We start from the raw sequence: 12734 nt of genomic DNA, 5'->3' as shown, positions 1-12734 counted from the left end.
CAATATGACTTGTGTAGCCATATTATTTTTTTATGTTTGCTAGTTTTTCCCCATGAAAGTGGAGTTACCCTTTAAATAAGCCCCAATCTTTGCTGCACAACTCTTTGTGCTGTGTTCCCTCCAAGGCTGGTTATGGAATCAGATACGACTTTATAATTCATGAGCTCCACTAAAGTAGCAACTTTGGCAATGACGTGAAAGTTGCTGTTGCAGGTGGGTCCCCACATTGCAAGAGTTAAATAGTTGTTAACTCTGGTAGGGTCTCTTCATTTGTGTGACCTCTTCTTTAAAGGCTTAGTTAGTGTTTGACAAAAAAAAAAATTAAAAAAAGAACATGTTTTTGCAGGTAACAAATGTGCATTTTTTTCTATTACACAGGAACCTTCAAATCACTGCAACCGTGATCAGTGGATCACAGGTTCAATGTCAGGCTCCTGCAGACACTTCCTACAGTTAGCTTTACTGTGTTACTGAGCAGCAGGAAGTGTCAAGGGACTACAAGTGTGCTGGTCATTGAGAAATACAAGTCCGTCTGCCACAGTGGAAGACTGCACTTGTAGTTTATTCACAGATCTCTGTGGCACATAATCATCCTTAAAGTACATCTGCGTGGCAGTTATTTATCCAGTTACTATGTCATGCAAGAGTCCGATAATTTAAAATATATACTATATATATACTCCGATCAGCCATAACATTATGACCATTGACAGGTGAATTGAATAACACTGATTATGTTGTTACAATGGCATCTGAAAATGGGTGGGATATATTAGGCAGCTAGTGAACCTATGGTCCCTGAAGTTGATTTGTTGTAAGCAGAAAAAAGTGTTTGCATTTAAAAGACTTGGGCCAAATTGTATTGATCAGACGACTGGGTCAGAGCATCTCCAAAACTGCAGTTGGTGTGGGATGTTCCCGGTCTGTAGTGGTCAGGACCCACCGAAGGTAGTCCAAGGAAAACTTGCAAACACAGCGACAGGGTCATGGGTGGCTAAGGCTCATTGATGCACTTGTGGAGTGAAGGCTGGCCTGTGTTGTCCTAGCCAGTAGAAGAGCTACAATTGCTGAAAAAGTTAATGCTTGTCAATAGAATGGTATCATAACACACAGCGAATTGCAGTTTGTTGCACATGGGACTGTGTAGCCACAGACCGGTCAGGGTGCCCATGCTGACCCGTGTCCGCAGCCAAAAGTGCTTACAGTAGGCACATTAGAATCAGAACTGGACCCCAGAACAATGGAAGAAGGTGGCTTGGTCTGATGAATCACATTCCTTTGTATCATGTGGAAGAAAGCAAGCCAATGCAGTTTACTTGTTTAGCGCCATCAATTTACGCAGCACTTTACATATATATTGTACATTCACATCAGTCCCTAACCCTCAAGGGGTGTACAATCTAAGGTCCCTAACTTACATTCATACACATACTAGGGCCAATTTAGACAGGAGCCAATTCACCTACCAGCATGTCTTTGGAGTGTGGGAGGAAACCGGAGTACCTGGAGGAAACCCACGCAGGCACAGGGAGAACATGCAAACTCCAGGCAGGTGGTGCTGTGGTTGGGATTCGAACCAACGACCCTAGTACTGCCAGGCGGAAGTGCTAACCACTTAGCCACTGTGCTGCCCTGTAATGTGCATTGCCATTCATTTTGAATAGTACCTCAAAGTACATGGAATAAACAAACATCCCTGCCTTCCCTACAATGTACACATTTAAATGCTTTGTGTACTGTTTCCTAATAAAAGTGCATTGAAGCTCTATAAAGACTGACTCAAAGTATAACTAAAGGCAAAACTTTATTTTAGTACAGGGGAATTAGAAGACGTCCATTTTTATTGCTGTCTATGTCCTCATTAGGGAGATTCCCCATCTTTATTTGTCCTGGTTACCATTATCATTAAAAGAAAAATCTAATTTTGGGTTGTCCCTAGAAAAGTAATAGAGGGGAAATCTTCCAATGGGGACACTAGTTCTGGTGATCTGGGGGTCCCCAAAGAATTCCCTTAATTTGCGGGGATTTCCTCTTACTTCCTGTTTGGCTATGGGACAGTTAGTGAAGGCAAAATGAAAAATAAAAGTTTTGCCTATAGTACTACTTTAATGTGAATAGGCTGCTTTAAAGAAACCCTGCCTTTACGGAAAATGATAGTTGCCTGGCTGTCTCTGAAACAGAACCAGCGGTCAGCCAGTGAAGTCACAAATCAGGGTCTTTGTATTTGTTTGGAATATTCTTTAGAAAGTAGTGAAGTCAGAGGATCAGCATGACAAGTCAGCATTTTTTCTCATAATTTTTCTTTGAAAGGAACCTTTATTGATAGAAGTATGGAGCCTTTATTGATAGAAGTATGACTTCTGAAAATGCCAGCTGTTTTAAATTTGGTGCAGGGTTTGAGGTATTGTGGGGCAAGGCGTTATATACGTGGGGTTTTTTTTTTTTTTTAAATCTCGATTTTCTCTTTTATTTGCACAGCAGATAATGACATTCAGCCTCTGTTTTAACTTTATTTCTTCTCTTGGCTGCAGTTTCTCTTTCTCCTCACCTAGTTTCACATTTCTCCTACTAAATTATAGTGAGTGTTTCCCAGCTTACCCATTAATATGATGAAATTAGGTGCACCAACCCTTTTATGCATTAAAATCCCTCCACCCCTCCGCCTTCTTCCCACCATTTTGAATCAATATGTGTTTAATATAATAAGCCACTGCTTTGATTTTTTTTTTACTCAGTGCTGGTATATCCCTATTTTTGTGCTAATGTTGTCAGAAATTGCCTTTACCATCATATTCCACCTGTTAAATCTTCCAGTAACCTTCCAAAAACACTCCCGAATAGCTGAATCTTCTGGGACAATCTGTATTGCTGTTAATTTGCCTTTCCCATATTGCAGGAATATCAAACGCAATTGAAACAATGGGGTGAATTGAGTAGAGGCCCAAGAATTACTAAGGCGCTCTGGCAATTTAAAATAATAACTGCAAGTACTTTTTACTACTTTATCAAACTGCAAGGAAGCATTGACAGAAGGATCCAGACAAAAACTTTTGAAAGGGTTGACTATAGAAGGTTTAGAACAGTCTGGACCTTCGTCAATTCAAATTTTGCTTGTCATGGCTGCCCTAATGCCCTAACGTTCTTGACACTTCTGCAAAATAGTACTTTTCTTTTATAGGCTTGTAATTCCGATAATGGCTCCCTATAACTGCTGTGTAAATAAAGTTACTGTTTTTGTTTTTCAACGGGATCCATAAGTGGAAGCATTGAACAATCAAGAAGTAAAGCTGTGTAAAAGTCAGTCTAGCAGAGGAGTTTGAATTGGACACCAACAGTTGTGTTTCTATAGATTCCTACAGGCTCCAGTGATGAAAATGGGGGAAAAACATATTTTTTGACATGGTTACATGCAAGTTGATGAGTAGGAGTAGTTGAAGCTGGCCATACACTGATCAAAATTCGAACACTGTGTGGCCGCCACTTCGACAGAAGCCTCTGATCACTGTACTCAGAGCTGTGGGTGCTGCAGTCAGAATACAATGTTGTAAAAACTTGTCGTGTGTACCTAGCATTCCTTTTTTTTCCCCCTGGACGGGAAAAAAAAACGCGTATGGGCAGCTTAATTCTTTTTTTACCATATGCCTCCCAGCAAGAGGTGGTGTGCCGGAGGGCTTGCTCACACCAGGTGAATGGCAGAAGTGTGTGAAAAATAGCACATATTCCCGCACCTCGTGAACGCGCACTCCGTTCTGTAGATACACACAGCCTTTTTAATGGCATCCTCATTCATCTAGCAAATGTGCGTGAGTTTGTGTCTGCCAAACTTATGATACCGTAATACTATTCAATTTAGTGCAGTACAATTTAAAAAGTCGGGCCTGCTCTACTTCTTGAGCAAAATTAATGTACTTTCCTAATTGCGTCGCACACAAATGCACTAAAAAGTGTATGCTCAGATGCACCCTATGGTCTGAGCAAGTCCTGAAAGTAAATACTTACAGTGGGTATAGAAAAGAATCATCCCCTTTTAAAATAATCACATTTTCTTGCTTTTCAGCCTGATATGAAGATCCAGGGAGGCTCCGGGTTGTACCAAATACCTTCCACTTCTTAATAATAGACTTCACTGTGCTTCTAGGCATTGATAAAGCCTTTGACATTTTTTTGGTATCCATCTCCTGATTGTGCCTGTCAACAACTTTCTCCTGTCTTTTGACAGTGCATTGCCACCCATAGTTGATTGTTTGCTTTAGTTGCAGTACCAGGGACTGACATGCTCCAGGAAAGCTCTTTGCATTCTAATCAAAATGACCACAGCCGATCACAGTGTTAAAGTCAAATGGCTTTATGTGCCCTTGAGTAGGTGATTATCTTCTCCTCATTGAGTTTACAATTCATTTTTATTAGTGGGAGGTAATCCTTTTTCCATCTCAGTGATTCTGTTTTTTATTTTATTTTTCTGGCATCTTGGTGTTAGATCTTTCACTTGGATGTTATAAGTTGCACTGAGTAAATACCGCAGAATAAAACAAAAACTGTGTCTGTCTTCATTTCAGGCTGAAAAGCAACAAAACGTAACTATTGTAAAGGGGGTGATTTTCTTGTCCACTGTATTTACTTTCAGGACTTGTTCAGACCTTAAGGGTGCATCCAAACGTACACTTTTTAGTGCATTTGTGTGCAACACATTTAGAACAGTACATTAATTATGTGCTAAAAGTAGTGTAGGCCCAATTTTTTTAAAACTGGTACTGCACTAAATTGAATAGTGTTACGGTACTATAAGTTTGGCGGCTGCCAATCCACAGTACTCTGTGAATCCTTTATCGTTTATCAAATGTTTGTTTATAAAACAGAGTGTGTGTGTACATATATATATATATATATATATATATATATATATATATATATATACATCTTGGCACAAAATTATTATAGATTTCCTTTAAAGGAATATACTACTTTATTTGAAACCACAAGTCTGAACTATTCGTTCTAAGTCAAACTAACCTCAGTTCCCTCAGCACATGGTAGCTGAACATAGCAATGTGAAATTTGTTTAAGACTTTTCTGCCATAAGCTGTACTATCAAAAGAAAAACTAAGCACTTTCAATTTGACAGTTCTTTGTTGTCATTTGTGTAATCTTGAACAGCAACTGTAAATGATAAAATAACCTTCAGACATTCTTCGGCATATGCTGCTTGCAAAATCCCCATATTTGCACTATAATTGAGATTTGCTGCATATCCATGTTATGCTGGCTGAACACAAAGGCACATTGTGCATGAAATTGCTTATGGGAGCTCAACTAAACGTTCTGTTGCAGAATGCCTGAAGCATCATTAGAGGTTTAAATCTAGATTATTGACATTGATTGTCTAATTATAGTACCCTTTGGTGGGATGCTAGCAATTTCTCATTTACGGAAACGGGACAAGCTGGTTTAAGTGAACTGACGATAACCAGCTTCATAGTAAAGAATAAGTCAATTGAAAATGGCTTCAGCATGTGTGGTTGACTTGGTCTCTATGAACAGCGATGGACAAATGTGATTTGTAAAAGCTTTCTATATAAGAAGTGTGTGGTCTGTAATCATGTAATCAACAAAGAAATTCTATTTTTCATATCTGTCAATTGATATTGAATGCCTAAACATGATGGGTATCTCTGAGAATAGTAGGCCGTACCCGTAATAATATTGTAGCAAACAAACGCTGTGCAGATTAGGAGAGATGGACATTGTACCTGGTTCTTTCAGGTCTGAAAATTTTGTTTTGTGTAAATATTTAAATGATTTTGTGTGTTTGATCCCTCATGCATACTTGACATTTTTATAACGCTGGTAATGTTAGCTGTGTAAAGTCACATTAAAAACGGTTTTCAGTTTTTTTTTTTTTTGTGTTTTAGCTTTTTTGCGGCGTTTTGCCGTGATTAGAGGCGTTGTCCGTGTTTGGTGTTTTTGGACTTTTTTGACCCAAATAACACTAAAAACTGTAGTTTGCGGCGTTTTACTGCATTTTGCCACATTTTTCAGCGTTAGAGCTTTTTTCCAGCTAAAAAACGTCTCTAGAAACCCACTAGTCCTGTTTTTTTTTTTTTCCAGCCAAAAAACAGTCTTTGTGCATGGACACATAGGATAACATGCTAGAGGGTTTACCAGCTGTAGAAAAAAAAATGTCAAAGGCCAGAAACAGCCGCTGTAAAATTGTCAAGTGTGCATGATGGCTCAGAGTTACACTTAAAAAACCTATAATTTTTTTTTTTATATATATATATCAATATATATATGTAAAGCACTGCGTAAATGGACGGCGCTATATAAGTACCTGAAATAAATATCTGGGCAAAATTATAAAAAATAAATTTTTTTCTAGTCTTTTGTGGTTCACAGAAATTTGTTAATCTTCAAGGTAAACTGCTGCCTGCAGGAGGATTTGACACTGACGAGCAAACTGTAGGCCAGCCCAGGATAACCCCTTAAATTTTTTCTGGTGTCCCAGGAAGATCTCCAAATCTGTCCTCACCTCTCTTCACCAGGATGAATCCACTCCTTTCCCTCACTGGGTCTTAACCAGTGTTTGGGTCAAAGCACTATCAAAGGTCAGGGTTCTGCCCTTTCTATTCTGTTTGAGACCTTTGGCTTCTCACTTTTTTAGGCCCTTTTGTACAGAGGTTTTCCCATGTACCTCCTCTAGTCCCTTCCCCTGTAACTTCCTGGGATCTGAAATATGGTTCTCTCTGTACTACAAAGACGTCACGGACATCCTGTCCCTCATTGGAGAGCAAAGAAAATACGATTTTTGTGCTTGGTGTCCATTGAGGAACAAAGGTCCTTCCCCCCGGTGTTTATAATCATAAACTTAGTATAGCTTTGCTAAAAATGAATTAAAACTGAGGCATGCTGGTTGTAGGAAGGGTTATCTTCGGCTGACCTACAGTTTTTTTCCCCAGTGTTAAATCCTCCTGTAGGAAACAGTATAACCTGAAGGCTAAAAATTATTTTTGTGTTGATTACAGAAATTCTATTATTTAGTTAGACATTGAAAGATACAACATATAAGAAACACACAGGCGATTCGTTGCACTAGCAAAAACCTGATACCGGACTGTCTGTTCTGGGTAGACTAAGCTGTCAAACAACCAATAATCACTTAGGCCAGCTGTAGATGATACGATTTTCTTTCCTGCAACCACAGGAGCCATCCCTGCCAGGAGAACACAGTAATTATTGCTATCGGGTATAGACGCTGGCAATAATTGCATGAAATATCTCACAGGCTGGTGGTACACAAGTCGTACAACAATCAAATTGGGTACAATCAACCTGCCCATAGATGGTTTGAATCTCAGCCAGTCCCTGCTGAACCAGCAGAGAATCGAACCATCTATGGCTGCCTTTAGTTTGTTTCTTTATAGCAAAACGGTTACATTTATCACATGGTGACCCATCTTGTAGAGCAGTTTGAAAAAACAGAGAATTTGCTTTTATCTGAGTGGAGTTGGCCAGGGCAGCTTCCCCCTACAGGCCTTCCTTGCTGACTCCTAGCCCTGGAATGATCATTATATGCAGTAAACCCAACTGAAAAGTAAGTTGTTGGATTACATATTCTCTATACTCCTATGGAGTATACACTAGATGGCAGACTATTATCACTGCTGTAGAACACTTAACATTGATTTTTGTATTCCATTGTGTTATTAACACATCAGACATTAAACAATCATGTTGCTTTGTCTTGTTATTGACCTACTAAACAACCAAGCAATATTTTTGATTATAATATAGCTGTCAGGAAGAAAGTGGCTCAACCTTTACCTTGTTTTCCAGGGCTCCTCATATGTCAGTTGGCCTCCGATTTGTTATACTCAAATTGTGTTTCCCAGTAGATCCCTATTGAATTGCTAGCATTGCCAAAATCAAAAATAACGTATGTGATGCGGTCTGTCACCATTATTAACACTCAGTCTTCGATGGGCGTGCAGCTTTAAATAAGCGACAAACAAATGAAAAGGCTCTTTCACACTCATCGGGTTTTGATGCAATTTTGGTGTTTTAAAAGCAAAACAAAAATGCATTAAAAATGTATCCCTTTAAATCCCATAGAACGCTTCACACCAATGTGCGGCAGGTGTGGAGTGTTTTTAAATGTCCTGCATGCTGCATTTTTGGTTTATGTTTAAAAAGCGCACCAAAAAGGCACCTCCCTATTGAAATGAATAGAAATGCATCAAAAAGATGCACCGTGGTTGCATTTTTGGTGCACTTTTTGAGTCACATGCCCATGTTTTACAGGTGCATGATTGGAGTCGGGCAACCAGAATACCCACCAAATATGCATTTTTCCAATGGAGCCATGTAAAAGAGCCCTTAGCCTACATCGAGCTAACACTTACAGAATTTTTTTTTTTTTTCTTTTATATTACTTTTGTGAAAAAGGGTTTAGACCATGTGAATAAAAGCTGACCATTGTAGGCACTTCTGGCAATATTGTAAAGTTTGTGTTCGCATTAGCAACAGCTACTTGGTCTGCATGGAAATGTGGAGAGAAATACTGATTAAAAGCTTGTTTAAAAAAAAAAAAAAATTGTACTGAAAACTATTATAGTTATTAACCACATACAGTTACCAGAATACAACTGTTTTCTCTAAAACGGTCCTTTTGACCTGTAGCTGGAGAATGACAGGTGGAGAATTGGTTTTGAATTTGATAAGTCTCTGTAGGGCTTTACAGACAGTTCTTTATTTTCCTGACACTTTGAAAACCTATTTCTATATAATTAGATCGAAGTACCTCACTGTTTCTGATTTTTCTCAAAGGGTTTCTTCAGCAAACGTCTAAAAGGCTCAATCAAGAGGACAAAGAGTCAGTCAAAGTTGGACAGAAACACGAGCTTTCGCCTTCCATCGCTGCGTCCTGCAGAAACTGACAGGTAAGCCTGGTGTCTGCAGTTATTTAGTGTTGCCCTGGCTGCTATCAGGTTGTGTGTGATCCAGTCCACCCAACTCCTATTCCACGGTGATAAATAGTCCCATAAATCTGATGGCGACAACTGACTAGAGCTGTTTGAATTTGCAGTTAAAGCCAGGATATAAAAATACTTGTGCCGAGCATCCCCGGGGATCCTGTCTGCTAGTATATTGTAGCAGGGAAGATTTATACCATCTTAACAGGATGAAGATGGCTTTATGGCAATAATTAGCTGTCTAATTGGGCGGAATATGTCACACAGGGATCCCAGTCAGTGTAAGAAGAGAGGATAATTGTCTCTTGCCCCTATTGATAACATATCTCAGTGTTTTATTAGCTATATTAGACACAGGGTAGCAGTATATCAGACCTAGATGTGCAATAAGAACAGCAAGTTTCATGCTACAGAATGCCGTATACTTAAAAGTTTCTTAAAGGAACTAAAAACGAACCATATAGAGGGCATTCATTTTTAATTTAGATATTTTATTCAGGATCTAACAAGTGTAGGGTTCCCTTCAGTGTGGAGTATCTTTGTGATAGGTTTCTTTAAGGGACTTCCCATTCAAACTATCTGGGTTAGTTGGCCAGAGGTTGAATCACTAACTTCTAGAATATTTCAGGACTCATTGTAATGAAAATTCCATGTTGTGGCTACAGGCTCTGCCATCTCCTCCCCTATATGAAGTTTCACGTATTTTATTGTAGCAGAGACTGCCTTTTTTCCCTTGCTGCATATCCTTTAATGTAGATAAAAAGGAAAACCAACAAAGATACCAGCATCCTCTAATAAGACATAGAGTTCTTCCTTTCAAAGTACTCGAGGAGATTTCGCTTCCAAAGTCACCTGGGGTGATCTCGATTCCAAAGTACTCAAGATTATCTCGCTTCCATTTCCAAAGTACTGCTTAAGGGGGTCCTCTGGATTTTGTGCTTTCAGAAGAAATAGTGTCATTTGGCATTGGTCTCTCTTGTTAACCAAACATGGGTTTCGGAAGAAAACAATGTTCCTAAACTTGATGAAGATGATCTGACCACCTATTATAATCAATTTTGTATTTTGATTTAAAGTGCTACTAAACCCACATCAGTAAAATCATTCTGTATATGCAGTAAAGCATGCTTATTATACCCACTGTAGAACTTAAGAGGTTAATCCTCCGCATTGTGTAAAAGGCTGTTTGATTCTGTCGTCTCTGATCCTCCCCTTCTTCCACAGTCCCCAGTCCATTTTCTGATAGTACAGAGCCCTAGGAGTTACTCTGCACATGGTCAGTTTGGTGTGTAACATGACAAAAAGTGGAAAATTTCAAAGGGTATGAATACTTTTTCAAGGCACTGTACATCATATGGATGGCTGGGAGCATGTGCTTTGCTTACCTAGGGAAGAGAAGGCACTAAGATGTACAGTGAAAAGTAGGCAAGCCAGCAGAGGCAATGTGATGTCATTTGGATGTTACTTGACATGTACCATCTACCTAAACATTGTTACTGACCAAGTACACCTCTTCATGGAAAGCGTATTCCCTGATGGCAGTGGCCTGATTCAGCAGGAAAATGCACCCTCTCAGTGCAAAAATGGTTTGGGAATGGTTTTAGGAACACAACAGTGAGTTTTGAGGGGTTGACTTGGCCTCAAAATTCTCCAGATCTCAATCCAATAGATCATTTTAGGATGTGCTGTAAATCAAGCCTGGTCCATGGAGGCCCCACCTCACAACTTACAGGAGCTGCTACTGACGGCTTGGTGCCAGGTACCACAGCATACCTTCAGAGATCTAGGGTCAGGGCTGTTTTGAAGGAAAAAGGGGGGCCTACTCAATGTTAGCTGGGTGGTCATAAAGTTATGGCTGATCAGTGTACACTGTGGTAATTCCCTATTTGGATGAATTTTGTAATAATGATTCCCTTTAGGAATGATTTGCCAATTCTTTCCAGAATTCAGCTGAATTGGGCTATGATTTTAAGGTCTGCTACTAGTATGCTCTTTTTATAGTAAAAAATCTTTTGGATCAGAGGACTTTCCAGGCCAGTAGTTTCTGAAACCCCCCTCCCTTCCCAAATGATGCTGTGGGGCAAATGCCTCTCTAGGTTGTGGGGGTTGCCTCGAAAAATGCCCTACATGGGCAGCCATCTATGCGTATCCCCACCTGCTTGCTATTGTTTTTTGCCCCATCCTTTTCCACTCTCATCGTGTCAAGCTATTACATATTAAAATACATACTTTGGGCAGCTTGCCTTGGCCTTTTTGTTAGGTGAATTCTGCAAATGCTTTTTTTTTTTGTTTCCTTCAACAGTACTCCGCTTCACAAAAGCAATGTATTCATAATCTCAGTTTTATTGTTCTCTGTGTATTCATGCTTAGTCTCTATTGTATCTTGATGACTATTCTCTAAAGTTAATGTTCCTCTTCCAGCTTTGCTTGTTTGGCAAGAAGTATTTGGCATGACTGTATTAGTTTACATTGCATGTTGCGGAATTCTGACCCTGGTTCCCAGTTGTCTGCTTAGAGTAGATCTTTTATGTGAAAACAAAGGTGGTGCTTTCCATTTTATTGATAGCTGCTTTTATTATGCTATAGCTGTAAGGTGTGATGACGTCTTCCAATACCTTCCATACCATACATACATTGGAATGGAAACTATTGATGAAAGAGGACCCAGGTTACAGACCTGGAAGTTGTTAGGTTTACTAATGTAACACCCCTATGTGATGCATATGGGGGCTAAATGTTATGTGACAGTAAACCCATCTTGATCGAAATACAGGAGCTGTTGTTTTTGCCTTCTGTCAAAAAATGCTACTTTTCTGAATGTAAGGCCAACACACAAGCTCCGATAGTTTGAGTGGATGGCCCTCACTAAGTATACAAATGATAAAAGTCTGAGTGAAGTCAGAACTCCTATTCTGCATGGTGCTTGGTCAGTGACTTGAAGAAGTATGGTCAAAGCTGCTTTGGCCCTACTTCCCCTATGGATCACAGAAGTGCACTTAGTTCGACACTCTTGTGGCCCCTTTTCAGCTGACAACGGCTGACAGCCAAGTCCAGGCTGTGGAAATATCCCAACTTTAAAGTTGAGATCAATGCAGATGTCTGGGCCGGCAGCTGGCTCAACCTCTAAGCAAGCCGACCCCACCACCTCCACCGTCCAGCGCTCTAGTGAGTGCTGGGGAGACCAAGCAGAGAGTCGGTGACTGACATGCACCACTCTGTTCACTGTAGACTGAACTGAGCGATCAGCGGTCTTTGATTGCTCAGTACTCGTTCTTAGAGGCAGCAGGGGACAGACGCAACATTGGAACAATGCTGCATCCACTTAGGTGAGTATGTATATTTATTTTTTTGTAATCCCATTCTTCTTTTTTAAAGTTTAAAAGCAAAAATATTTTCAGCCGATAGGTAGTATTTTCAAATGGGGAGATTAGCAATGGCTGCTTCCATGTTTCTCCCATAACAGGCATCTTTTTGGTGAGTAATTTGATTGGAGAACAGTTGGCGATAGATCAGGCAGTCACAATTTTTTTTATGGAACTGTGTACATTACATGTCTGTTTAGACCAAGTTTGTATGTCCATATTTATGCAGTACCTCATTGAATTCCCTTTCAGGAATATTGGTATTCAGATAGCAGTGATGTGTGCTATTTGTCCAGCATCAACCCCTGCAGATTTTTTTTTTTTTTTAATATATGCTGAGAAGATAGTTTCACAAAATGATTCTAAGAAGACGAAAGTAATTTTTTCTGATTCCATGTTGCAAGTT

General features: G+C 39.6%; 1 protein-coding gene across 7 annotated transcripts in view; it reads left to right on the top strand.

The window, feature by feature from the left end:
- RASAL2 (RAS protein activator like 2) overlaps positions 1–12734 on the top strand; it is a 451415-nt gene that overhangs the window by 360310 nt on the left and 78371 nt on the right. For all 7 annotated transcript variants that reach the window (XM_089676317.1, XM_089676316.1, XM_089676318.1 and 4 more), the window contains one exon: positions 8821–8933. In XM_089676317.1, coding sequence (XP_089532443.1) covers positions 8821–8933 — 113 coding nt within the window. The remainder of the gene's footprint in view (positions 1–8820; positions 8934–12734) is intronic.

This window comes from Staurois parvus, unplaced genomic scaffold (genome assembly GCF_062004578.1).
Source record: "Staurois parvus isolate SC_StPar_1 unplaced genomic scaffold, SC_StPar_1.0 ptg000166l, whole genome shotgun sequence".
In the NCBI taxonomy this organism is placed as follows: domain Eukaryota; kingdom Metazoa; phylum Chordata; class Amphibia; order Anura; family Ranidae; genus Staurois; species Staurois parvus.
Note: the sequence above shows the minus strand (reverse complement) of the source record. Positions and strands in the feature narration are given on the sequence as shown.